The following is a 12,878-nucleotide window of genomic DNA, read 5'->3' on the forward strand; positions in this document are numbered from 1 at the left end:
GGGGGGCCACGCGCCCTAGCTTTTCAGGCCTGCTCCACCCCCCCAAACGGATTTCTCTCCCGCCTCCCTCTTAACTCCGTCGGCGCCGGAGGCAGCGAGGCAGGGAAGGAGGCCTGCACCGAGCCGCAGGAGCCCAGCCGGAGGCCCACATGAGGGAGACTGCGGCAGCCATGGGGAGAGACAGCTTACTCCGGGGAAAGGCGATCCCAGGACTACTCACCCCAGCGCCTCCAGTGTGTCCAGCACGTCCCCCTCCATCGTAGGTTCGGGACCCGGATCCGGCCCTCTCATGGTCCTTCGACCCAAGGCTGTTCCGTTCTCTAAGGAACCCGCCGGAAACCGGCGTCCGCGGTGCCAAGGTTCCGGCCGGATCTCAACCTGAACTGCCTAGGAGGGGTATACGAACGTTCCTGACCTGCAGGCAATTGGCTGTTCTGCCTAAAACGACTTTATATACACAAACTATAATAGATTTTTTAAATGATATCAACAACAAACAGTAGTAATAAAAAGGCTTGAGTTTTGTCTTATTGAACATCGTTATTCTACCCAAGTTGTTTTTGACGGATCAGATTCCTGCCCTCTTTTTATAACAAAAATCCTGAAATAAAATATTACCTTGAGCTAAAATTGTACGGAATATCATGGGCCTACGCAAATCATTTTTAAGTCAAATACACAATAAAGCTCCAACTTTAAAGAAGAAATAAAGACAAGGTGATGTATAACAAAGTGTTGTTTCATTATGTAACATAGACCAAAGAAATGATCAGATGCTTGCATCTATCTGTAGAATCCTCTTCAACACGTGCAGATTATGTGTTGCACTGCTGAAAAAATATAGGTGAGTGTGACACTTCCTTGGTGGTCCAGTGACTAAGACTCCCTGCCCTCAATGCAGGGAGCCCTGGTCAGGGAACTAGAGCCCATAGGTCACAACTAAAAAACAAACAACAGTATTCCCTCTGTATACTATTTATGGACAATTCAGTGTCTATCTAAAGGATACAAAAATATTTTAGGACTCATAAGAGAGTCCGCATAGATCATAAAATCATTAACAGCTGTATCTCCCAAATAAATATCCAAATAAACATGTAACAATTTATCCTTTTAAAGGACTGTCCCAAGCCTTACAGAATGGTATAACATCCTTGGCCCTAGTCCACTGAAGTCAGTTATGTTCTCACCTACTTAATCATTGTTACTAATAAAGAACTTGCCAATAAATTTGTAAAACCCAGGGAGAAGTTTACCCATAAATTTGAATAACTTTCAATAATGACTTCCTCTGTGACAACCTGGAGGGGTGCGATGGGGTGAAAGGTGGGAGGGAGGCTCAATAGGAAGGAGACATATGTATACCTATGGTTGATCCATGTTGATGTATGGCAGAAACCAACACAGTATTATAATTATTCTTCAATTAAAAATAAAAAAAATGACTCCTCTACCATATACCCAGGCTTAAGTATAAAATTATTTGCAGGTTAGTGGTTAAGAATCTGCCTTCCAATGCAGGGGAAGCAGTTTGATCCCTGGTCAGGAACTAAGATCCCACACGCCACCCAGTAATAAGTCCACACAACTATCCAGCCTCGGCACCTGGAGAGAAGCCTTGTGCCACAACCAAGACTACCGCGAGTGCTCAGTAGTATCTGACTCTTTGCAACCCCATGGACTGTAGCCCACCAGGCTCCTCTGTCCATGGAACTTTCCAGGCAAGAATACTGGAGTGGGCTGCCATTTCCTTCTGCAAGTGATCTTCCTGACCCAAGAATCGAACTCACGTCTCCTGCATCGCAGGAGGATTCTTTACTGCTGAACCACTAGGGAAGTCAATGGAGACCAGATACAGTCATAAATAAATAAATAAATACTTTAAAAAAAAAAAGACCAAAATCATAAAAAGTATGTTCTCTTACATTATAATTAAATAGTGAATCAATAAAAAAAGAAAATTTTAAAATCCCCATTTAATGCTCAGAATTTAAGCAATGCACTTCTGAATAATCAGATTAAACTAGCAATTAAACTAGGGAAAAAATGGATATGAGAAAATGGTTTTGAACTGAATAACCATAAAAATACCATGTGAAGGATGCAGATAGACCCATACTTAAAAGAAAATATATAACATTAAGTGCACATATTAGAAGATTTTTCAGTTTCAAAAGATTGAAAATTAATTATCCAAGTATCAATTGCAAGAAGGTGAAAAGCAAAAGAATTATATCCAAAGAAAGACAAATGAGAGAAAATACAATAAAGAAATTCAGATACATTTGAGTCTTTTTGCAGACTAGTAGTATTGACAAACCTTTAGCCAAGCTGATCAGGAAAAAATAAATAAGTACAAAAGCAGCAGCAGCAGACAACCATTATTAGGAATAAAAAAGAGGACACGGGTACTTTGTCATCAGATATTAGACAGTTAATAAAAGGGTGCTATGAATAATTTCATGCCAATAAATTTGAAAATTTAAAGTTGATAAATTCCTTGAGAAACACTATTTAACAAAAATGATACAGGAAATTTTTTTAAATGAATAGTTTATATCTATTAAAGAATAACAAATTAAAAACCACCAACAAAAAATGCTCCAAGCCCAAAGTGTTTTCCTGATTTTTCCAAATACTTAAAAAAGAAATAACACCAATCTTATATAAATTTTTCCAGAGACTAGAAAAACATGGAGTATTTTGCAATGCTTTTTATGAGAACAACATTATCTTTTAAAAAATCAATAAGAACATTATTAAAAAGAATTTATAGACCAGTTCCTCTCATGAAAAGATAGCTGCACTTACACAGTCACTTGAGTACGACAAAGTCACCAATGTAGTTCACGTTTCTTCAATACACGGTGCTGGATCAATGGGATAGCCAAATCATGACCTCTACTTCATGCTATTGTCAACACAAATAATCAATAAACAATCTATTTTAAGGAATGGAAGAGCGTTTTATTCAAGCCAAGCTGAGGCCCATAGCCTGGGAAACACAGATTCAAGAAGCACTTGAACTGTGTTCACATCAGACTACCACAAAAAAGGGGGAGGCTTATATAGGTAAAAACCACAAAGTTATAGAAGTTGTTTGTCAAGAAGTAGGATTGGATTCAGCAAGAAGTAAGAATGTTTGTTCAGCAAGGTTAGTTGGTATCCAAAATAGCTGCACAGTTTCAGGGAAAGACTTGGAGACCAGAAGGTTGCAGCTGGCAGCTGCTGGCAGGTACTGTTTTGAAAATGGTTGCTGGTATCCTTGACTGTGACACAGCTCAGAAAATTCAAGTTCTCAGTGATGCAGGAACATGTCTGAAAACACATCCACAATGGCCACCAAGCTCCATTTTGGATGACAAAAAAACCCCCAGTTACTCCATTTAATTTTTAATTGACCTTAAATATGTTATCATTGAATGCTTTCCTTTGGAAAGCACTGATGATCAATTTTATTCTTGTTAGGTCCTCTCACTGCCAAAATAGCTAATAACCTGCTCCAGATCCTTTGAGTTCCTCAGGGCTGGGATGGGTTTGGCCCAGGAAATTTGCATTGCAAGGAGGAGGGACAAGAAGAGTACATTCCAGGCTGGGGTCACCTTTGAGCACCCAGAGACCTCAGGGATATGGTCTCAAGCGGGTTACGTTTTGATCACCATCAGAGTTAGTTGATCCCTCGGGGATGTAATTGAAACCACACACCTCATCTTGGGACTCGAGCACACTCATACTTCAGATGACTTGAACCCACAATCTCGCAGCTGAAATCACACACCTGGTCCTCAGGACTTAATAAAGCTCAGGGTTTTTGTGTTACACCACAGAAGGAATTCCGTGAGAGCCAAAGTTCTAGACAAGGAGTAGACTTACTAATACAAGACACCTGTGAAGGACACCAACGGGCAGGCAAGGCTGCTCTAAGTGGGAAAGCAGGCATATTTAGAGAGATACACATTCCAGAGACAGAGTAACGTCTCTCTCAAACCCTAGGAGACACCACACTCTGTATACAGAGTGTGGCCACCTCAGAAAGCAAGAAGCCCCAAGGTGTGGAGGGTGGTTAGTTTTTAATGGGGTGAGTAATTTCATAGGCTGATAAGTGGGAGGATTGTTCCAACTATTTTGAGGAAGGAGTGGAAATTTCCAGGAATTTGGCCACCACTCACTTCTTGGTCTTTTATGGTCAGCCTCAGAACGGTCATGGTGCCTGTGATGTATCATTTAGCTAATACATTACAGTGAGTGTATGAGGTGGCTCAAGGTCTACAGAAGTCGATTCTTCTGCCATCTTGGACCTAATTGGTTTTAACCAGTTTTTGTCATATTTGCAATAGTTGTGTCATTCTCTTAATAGTTTTGCCCTACCCTGTTCTCTTGTCTCATTCCCTCTTCAGAGATTTTACTCCCATAATTGTATGGGAAACAGAGAGGTGACAGACAGTGTCTCCTATATCTGCTTCAAGGCTAAGCAGGGCATTGACCTGTCTATCAGGAAGTAAAAACCTCTGGATACCTCTTTACAGGCCCCAGGAGCAGAATAGCTCCTGGTGTTAAGTCCCTATGGGCTGGAATCCTTGCTTAACCATCCTTTTTATGCAGAACTGTTGTAACTGCTTCTATAGTCTTCCTATGAATTGTTTTGAAGATGAAGCACTTTTGCAACAGCATCAGAATACAATATAACTGTCCATAAATTACAAGACTTAAAATGCATGGTTAAATATCTGGTTACAATATAATCAATAAAGAAACTTGGTTACAATAACCAGAATTACAATTGGTTACATTTAACAGTCTGGGCTTGGGAAAGTAATTTATAATATTTGTTTACATAGGCTTCTCAGCCTGAATTTTCTATCTCTGGAGATAGTGTCCTTCTACTTCCAGATGTGGGGGTGTACCTTTCACATGGCAGATTTATTTCCTGCTTTTAGGGAGACAGAAAGGAAGATGAGAGTGGCCCACTTGCATTGGCTGTTTCTTAAGTAATTTTAATTCAAAATAATCAATATGCCATTGAGGCATATTTTGGGGTAGCCTACTTATGGGCTTCCCTTGTGGCTCAGCTGGTAAAGAATCCACCTACAGTGTGGGAGAGACCTGGGTTTGACCCCTGGATTGGAAAGATCCCCTGGAGAAGGGAAAGGCTACCCTGGAGAATTCCATGGACAATCTATGGGGTCCCAAAAAGTTGGACACGACTGAGCGACTTTCACTTTCACTTAGGTCCACAATAGCACCATCTTCTAAAACATCTCTAAAAGTTTCACATATTAAAAGCTGAGCTGGTAACTGTGAAGAACCAGTGGTTTAGAAGAGTCCTCCATTTGTCTGAACCAGTTTTTAGTTCTGAGAACAGGTCAGTTTAGTTAAGTAGTCATATCTCATTTTCTGGAGGAGGAAATGGCAACACACTCCCACATTGCAATATTCTTGCCTGGAAAAATCTCACTGACAAAGGAGGCTGGTAGTCCAAAGGATCATAAAAAAGTCTGACATGACTGAACAACTAAGGACTACATCTCACTTTAGGAGGTGATGAATGTACTGGGCTCCCAGAACTAGGACCATGGTGCAAACAATCAGGTATTTAATAAGAGGCACTTTCATGAAAATAAAAGAAAAACAAAAGTTCATGATTGGAGCAATTTATAAACCAGTTTCTGGGTCCAAGAAACAGTCAATTAAAATTTCTAGATGTCAGAGTGAAAGCTTCCTTTGCAGTTTGAAATGCCTCTAATGATGTCATCAGGTGTTCAAGTAAACTTTCTGAAGTGGCCCATGAGAACTGTTTAAATATGAGCTGTGGCAAGGTCTCTGAAGTTTATATCAAGTCATTTAGCTTCAGGAAAAGGGCTTAGTTTGGGAGTTCTGAATTCTGGAGAAATCAGATAGGGAGAAAAAGAAAAATGTTTCAATTCTGCTTACAAGGTTTTAATTTACTAAATTGTTTTAAGTTTTAAAATTTTTTCCTTGTATCTGTGAAACAAATTGTTAAAAATCAGTAATATTTTAGACAAAATCATAAAAAATTATTTATCAGTTCATTCAATCTCATGTAATTAATTCTTGTGCTTGAGTGCAGTTTTTCTATTAGTTCCACTGGCCTTGTCTGATGATTGAAGGTGATAAGAACAGTGGTAATTTCAAGAAGTTTGCAAGATTTTTGTTAAAGCTTTCATGATTTGCTTGGTGAAGTGGAAGCTATGATCACTGGACATAGTGAAAGGTATACCAAGTGGAAAATACTTTTTTTTTTTTTTTAAGTTTCTTTGGCATCAACATATATGTACCTAATATGGGAGAAATCAAATTTATAAAATAAATATTAAATACATAAAGGGAGAAACTGATGGGAATATAGCAGGAGACTAACACACCACTGGATAGATCTAGAGAGAAAATCAATATGGCAATACAGATCCTAAATGATACAATAGAACAGTTTGGTTTAGTTGACATTTTCGGGATGTTACACCCCCCCAAAAAAAAAACAACCCCATAATACACATTCTTTCAAGTGTACATGGAATATTCCCTAGGATTGATGCCATACTAAGGCGCAAAACTAACCTCAAAAAATGTAAGAGGATAGAAATTATTTCAAACATTTTCTCTGGCCACAATGGCATGAAACTAGGAATCAATCACAGGAAAAGAAATGAGAAAAAAATCCAATTACATAGAGCCTAAACAAAATGCTACTAAAAGACCAATGGGTCAACAAGGACATCAAAAAGGAAATCTAAAAATTCCTTGAGATAAATGACAATGAAAACACAACCATAGAAAATCTATGGGATGTATCACAAGAAGTTCTTAGAATTAGAACTTAGAAGTTCATAGCAAGATAGTCCTTCCTCAAAAAGTAAAAATAAAAAACTTAACATACAACCTAAAAGAATTAGAAAAAAGAAGAACAAACAAAACTAAAGTCAGAAGAAGGAAATAAAAATTAATAAAGATCAGGGAGGAAATAAAGAAATCAAAATTAAAAAAACAATAGAAAACAAAAATCAATAAAACTAAGAGCTGGCTCTTTGAAAGGGTAAGCAAGATTGACAAACCTCTGGCCAGGCTCAGCAAGAAGGAAACAGAACTCAAATAAATAAAATAAAATATGAAAAAGGATAAATCTCAACTGATACCACAGAAATCAAAACATTAAAAAGCCATAGGAGAATATGATAAACTGACAATATGCCAAAACATGCCATCAAATTTGATAAAATAGAAGAAATAGACAACTTTCTAAAAACATACAACCCACCAAAATTAAATAAATAAAGATAGATAATTTGAACAGACCAATTACTAAAAGTAAAACCTATGACTTAAAAGAAAACTCCCTACAAACAGAAGTCTGGAACCAGAGAGCTTCATGGTGAATTTTACCAAACATACAAAAAAGGAACCTAGACTGATCCTTCTCAAACTCTTCCAAAAGATTAAAGAGGAGAGAATACTCCCAAAGACATTCTATGAAGCCACCAATAGCCTGATACCAAAACCAGAAAAAGATATTGCCAAATAAAAAATTATAGGCCTATATCTTTGATGAATATAGATGCAAAAACTCTCAACAAAATATTAGTAAACCAAATCCAACAACACATAAAAAAAAATCATACACCATGACCAAGTAAGATTCATCCCAAGTTCAGGAGGACGGCTCAACATAGGCAAATCAGTCAATGTAACACACCACAGCAACAAAAGTCAAAAACACATGATCATCTTAGAAGATGCAGAAAAAGCATTTGACAAAATTCAACATCCATTCATGATAGACTCTTACCAAAGTGGGTATAGAGGGAACATATCTCAACATATGAAAGCCATTTATGACAAACACACATCCAATATAATACTCAATGCTAAAAGCCTTCCCACTAAAATCTGGGACAAAGGATGCACACTATCACCACTTCTATTCAAAACAGTAAGGCAATCAGACATAAAGAAGAAATAAAATGGTGCTCGCTTCGGCAGCACATATATTAAAATTGGAATGACACAGAGAAGATTAGCATGGCCCCTGTGCAAGGATGACATGCAAATTCATGAAGCGTTCCATATTTTTTAAAAAGGAACACATCTGAGTCAGTTCTGATGAGGTGGATGAACCTAGAACCTATTATACAGGGTGAAGTGAATCAGAAAGAGAAAGATAAATATCATATTCTAATGCACATATACGGAATAGAAAAAAATAGTTCTCAAGAATGTATTTACAAGGCAGCAATGAGGAAACAGAAATAGAGAACAGACTTATGGACATGGGGAGAGGGGAGGAGAGGGTGAGATATATGGAGAGAGAAACATGGAAACTTACATTACCATATGTAAAATAGATAGCCAACTGAAATTTGCTGTATCGCTCAGGAAACTCAAATAGGGGCTCTGTATCAACCTGGAGGGGTGGGATGGGGAGGGAGATGGGAGGGAGGTTCAAAAGAGAGGGGATATATGTATATCTATGGCTGATTCATGTTGAGGTCTGACAGAAAACAACAAAATTCTGTGAAGCAATTATCCTTCAATAAAAAAATAAATTTAAAAAAATGTATTCAAACTGAAAGAGAAGAAGTAAAACTATCACTATAGGCAGATGACATGATACTATATATAGAAAATCATAAGGACTCCACCTACAAACTACTAGATCTAATAAATTAATTCAGCAACATTCAGAAATTGGTTGCATTTCTTTACATCAACTAAAGAAATATCAGAAAGGGAATGTCAACAAATAACCCCTTTTAAAATGGCACCTTTACCTACTGCTGCTGCCAACCTCTCTACCCCAGCAGATGCAGACAAAAATCTCTGGAGATGTCATTGCTGCCAAAATCCTGGCTCTCTATGTACAGAAATATGGTGACAGAGTTATGAAGGAGAAGGAAAGAGTGGCTTTATTTCTTTGCCAGGAAAAGGAAGAATAAAGTAGGCTAGGAACTCAAGAACTGTGCAACCCCCACTTCCAATCCCTGGAATAGAGAGAGGCTATATAATCAGGCATTTTATACAGTTCATGAGGTTCTCATGGCAAGTATACTGGGGTGGTTTGCCATTCCCTCCTTCAGAGGATCATGTTTTGTCAGAATTCTCTGCTATGACCTGTTTGTCTTGGGTGGCCCTGCATGGCATGGCTCATAGCTTCATTGAGTTATGCAAACCCCTTCGCCACAACAAGGCATCAATGCAATGGACGTGAACTTGGGCAAATTCCCAAGAGATAGTGAGGGACAGGGAGGCCTGGTTTGCTGCAGTCCTTGGGGTTGCAAAGAGTCCAACTGAGTGACTGAACAACAACAGTAACATATAGTTAGGCAGGGTTATGTGATAAGGATCAAGGAAGTACCAGTCTTGCATTCTTCTTTCTTCTGCAAAATTTCAATGGGGTAGGTGGGTTTGCTAACAAGATTAGGGTGTGTGTAGGGTTTTAGGTGGTGGGGGTCTCCGAGTTTCTCTGATCCCTTTTAATCTTGACTCTGGCAGTTTTGTGGCCCCTTGATTAGCAACTGTTTGAATCTGCTCTTTGGAATTCAAAGAAGGTCTTGGAGGCTGGAGTCTTGCCTACAGGAAATGAGGGACAAAAAGGCCCTCATGTCCAGGAGGCCCACAGGGCCTTGCTCCACATCGTTATCAGGTCACTGTCATTGCTGCTGTACAAACTACACTTCAGTTTTCTCTTTTAAAATTAAGTGTCATCTTGGACTTCCCTGGTGGTCCAGTGGTTAAGAATCCACCTGCCAATGCAGGGGACATGGGTTCGACCTCTGGTCCAGGAAGATCCCACATGTCACAGGGCAACAAAGCTCAACAAAGCCACAACTACTGAGCCCACATTCTAAAGTCCTCGAGTAGCAACTATGGAGCCCACACACCACAACTACTGAAGCCTGGGAACCCTAGAGCCCATGCTGCACAACAAGAGAAGCCACTGCAATGACGAGCCTGCACACCACAACTAGCGTGTAGCCCTCGCTTGCTGCAACTATAGAAAGCCCACACACAGCGATGAGGACCAAACAGCCATAAAGAAAAATAAAATAGCAAGCAAGCAAACAAAAAGCCCCTAGGATTAAACCTGACCAAGGAAGTGAAAAAATATATGCTGAGAACTATAAAACATTAAAAAAGGAAATTAAAGAGGATTCAAAGAAATGGAAAGCTATCCCATGCCCTTGGATTGGAATAATTCATACTGTTAAAATGGCAATGCTACACAAAGCAATCAACAGATTTAATGCAATCTTTATTGATTACCCATAACATTTTTCACAGAACTAGAACAAATAATCCAAAATTTTGCATGGAACCATAAAAGATCCAGAATTGCCAAAGCATTCCTGAGGGAAAAAACATAACTCTCCCAAACTTCAGACAATAGAGTGTGATGTTGGCGTGAAGACAAAGAGCCCAGAAATAACTCCACACACCTACAATAAATTAATCTTTGACAAAGGAAGCAAGAATATAAAATGGGAAAAAGGCTCTTCAGCAAGAGATTCTGGGAAATTTGGATAGCTGCATGTAAGTCAATGAGGTTAGAACATACCCTCATACCATATGTAAAAATAAACTCAAAACTGCTTAAAGACTTAAACATAAGACATAGCACCATAAAAGTTTAGAATAGAGCATAGGCAAAATATTCTCTAAGATAAATCTTAGGTCAGTCTCCCAAAGCTGGAATAAAAAAATAAATAAATAAACCAATAGGACCTAATTCAAGCTTTTGCACAGCAAAGGAAACCATAAACAAAACAAAAAGACAATCTACATAATGGGAGAAAATATTTGCAAATGATGCAACCAACAAGGGTGTAATATCTAAAGCATACAAATATCTCATACAACAACAAAAACAGCCTAATCAAAAAATGGGCAGAAGACCAATAGACATTTCTCCAAAGAAGACATACAGATGGCCAAGAGGCACATGAAAAGATGCTCAACATCACTAATTATTTAAAAATACAAATCAAAACTACAATGAGGTACCACTTCATGCCAGTCAGAATGCCCATCATTAAAAACTCTACAAATAACAAATGCTGGAGAGGGTGTGGCGAAAAGGGAACCCTCCTACACTGTTGATAGCAATGTAAATAGGTACAGCCACTACTGCACCTGAGGTTCCTCAGAAAACTAAAATGGAGCTACTATATGATCCAGCAATCCCATTCCCGGACATTCATCCAGAGAAAACCATAATTAGAAAAATGCATGCATATTTATGCTTATGTTCACAGAAGCACTATTTACAAAAACCAAGACATGGAAAGAAACTAAATGTTCATCAACAGGTGAATGGATGAAGATGTGGTACATATTGTCCAGTTGCTCAGTCACGTCTGACTCTTTGCAACCCCATGGACTGCAGCATACCAGGCTTTCCTGCACATATATACAATGGAATACTATTCAGCCATAAAAAATGAAATAATGCCATTGATGCCATTTGCAGTGACATAGATACAACTAGAGATTATCATACTAAATGATGAAAATCAGAAAGAGAAAGACAAATACTGAAACAAGGGTAAGGGGGCAGGGCACAATCTTTGAAAGAATGAGACAGCCCGAGGACATAACACAAACTGATTAGAATCACATGGGTCCAAGACTATCAACTGACTAGACCTGAAAATCTCTTTTTCCCCCAAGATAGTTAGAATAATCCTCTCATGCATTAGCCTAGGAAATTACCCAGCCCATAAAAGCTAACCACACCACATTCTGAGGCCACACTTGCTCTCTGTGATGGCCCACTCTCAGACTGTGGAGTATGTTTCTCTCTGAAAAAATTCACATTTTTACCTATCACTTTGTCTTTTACTGAATTCTTTCTGCAATGAGACATCAAGAACCTGAGCAACATTTGGTCCTGAAACCAGGTCTGTGATCTCAGTTGGAAAACCATGCCTTTGGGCTGGGTTCGAGTCCCAGCTATGTGGATTCAAGTTCCAAACTGGGTTTTGGCTGGGTTTTAGTCCCTGCCATGTAGGTTTGATGCTGAGCAGGGCCCTGTGGGACTCCTGGGCATGGAGGCTTACGATTCCCTATTCCTTGTAGCAGGACTCTGGCCTCCGTGACTTTCTGTGAGTTCCAAGGGCAGAATAGTTGCTAATCAAAGGAGAAGCAGCAACAAAACTACCTGAGGCAGTCGGTCAGTTCAGTTCCTCAGTTCTGTCCAACTCTTTGCGACTCCATGGCAGCAGGAGAGGTTTCCCTGTCCATCACCAACTCGCGAAGCTTGCTCAAATTCATGTCCACTGGGTTGGTAATGCCATCCAACCATCTCATTCTCTGTCGTCCCCTTCTGCTCCTGCCTTCAATCTTCCCAGCATCAGGGTCTTTTCCAGTGAGTCAGTTCTTCATATCAGGTGGCCAAAGTATTGGAGTTTTAGCTTCACCATCAGTCCTTCCAATGAATATTCTGGACTGATTTCCTTTAGGATAGACTGGTTGGATTTCCTTGCAGTCCAAGGGACTGTCAAGAGTCTTCTCAAACACCACAGCTCAAAAGCATCAATTCTCCAACACTTAGTTTTCTTTGTGGTCCAACTCACATCCATACATGACTACCGGAAAAGCCATAGCTTTCACTAGATGGACTTTTGTTGGCAAAGTAATGTCTATGCTTTTTAATATGCTGTCTAGGCTAGTCATAGCTTTTCTTCCAAGGAGCAAGCATCATTTCATTTCATGGCTGCAGTCACCATCTGCTATGATTTTGGAGCCCAAGAAAATAAAGTTTTCCATGAAGTGATGGGACCAGATGCCACCATCTTAGTCTTTTGAATGTTAAGTTTTAAGCCAGTTTTTTCACAGTCCTCCTTCACTTTCATCAAGAGGCTCTTTAG

General features: G+C 39.2%; 1 protein-coding gene and 1 non-coding gene across 2 annotated transcripts in view; one reads left to right on the plus strand and one right to left on the minus strand.

The window, feature by feature from the left end:
- FAM98B (family with sequence similarity 98 member B) overlaps positions 1 to 329 on the minus strand; it is a 30,082-nt gene extending 29,753 nt beyond the window's left edge. Inside the window, exon 1 of the mRNA XM_061157618.1 lies at positions 221 to 329. Within this exon, the coding sequence (XP_061013601.1) occupies positions 221 to 291 (71 nt within the window). The 5' untranslated portion in view covers positions 292 to 329. The remainder of the gene's footprint in view (positions 1 to 220) is intronic.
- A 7,650-nt stretch (positions 330 to 7,979) lies between these two features.
- LOC133067483 (U6 spliceosomal RNA) lies at positions 7,980 to 8,086 on the plus strand. Its single transcript, XR_009695275.1, has one exon. It is a non-coding gene; the product is annotated as a U6 spliceosomal RNA (small nuclear RNA).
- Positions 8,087 to 12,878: the final 4,792 nt, after the last annotated feature.

This window comes from Dama dama, chromosome 12 (assembly GCF_033118175.1).
Source record: "Dama dama isolate Ldn47 chromosome 12, ASM3311817v1, whole genome shotgun sequence".
In the NCBI taxonomy this organism is placed as follows: Eukaryota; Metazoa; Chordata; class Mammalia; order Artiodactyla; family Cervidae; genus Dama; species Dama dama.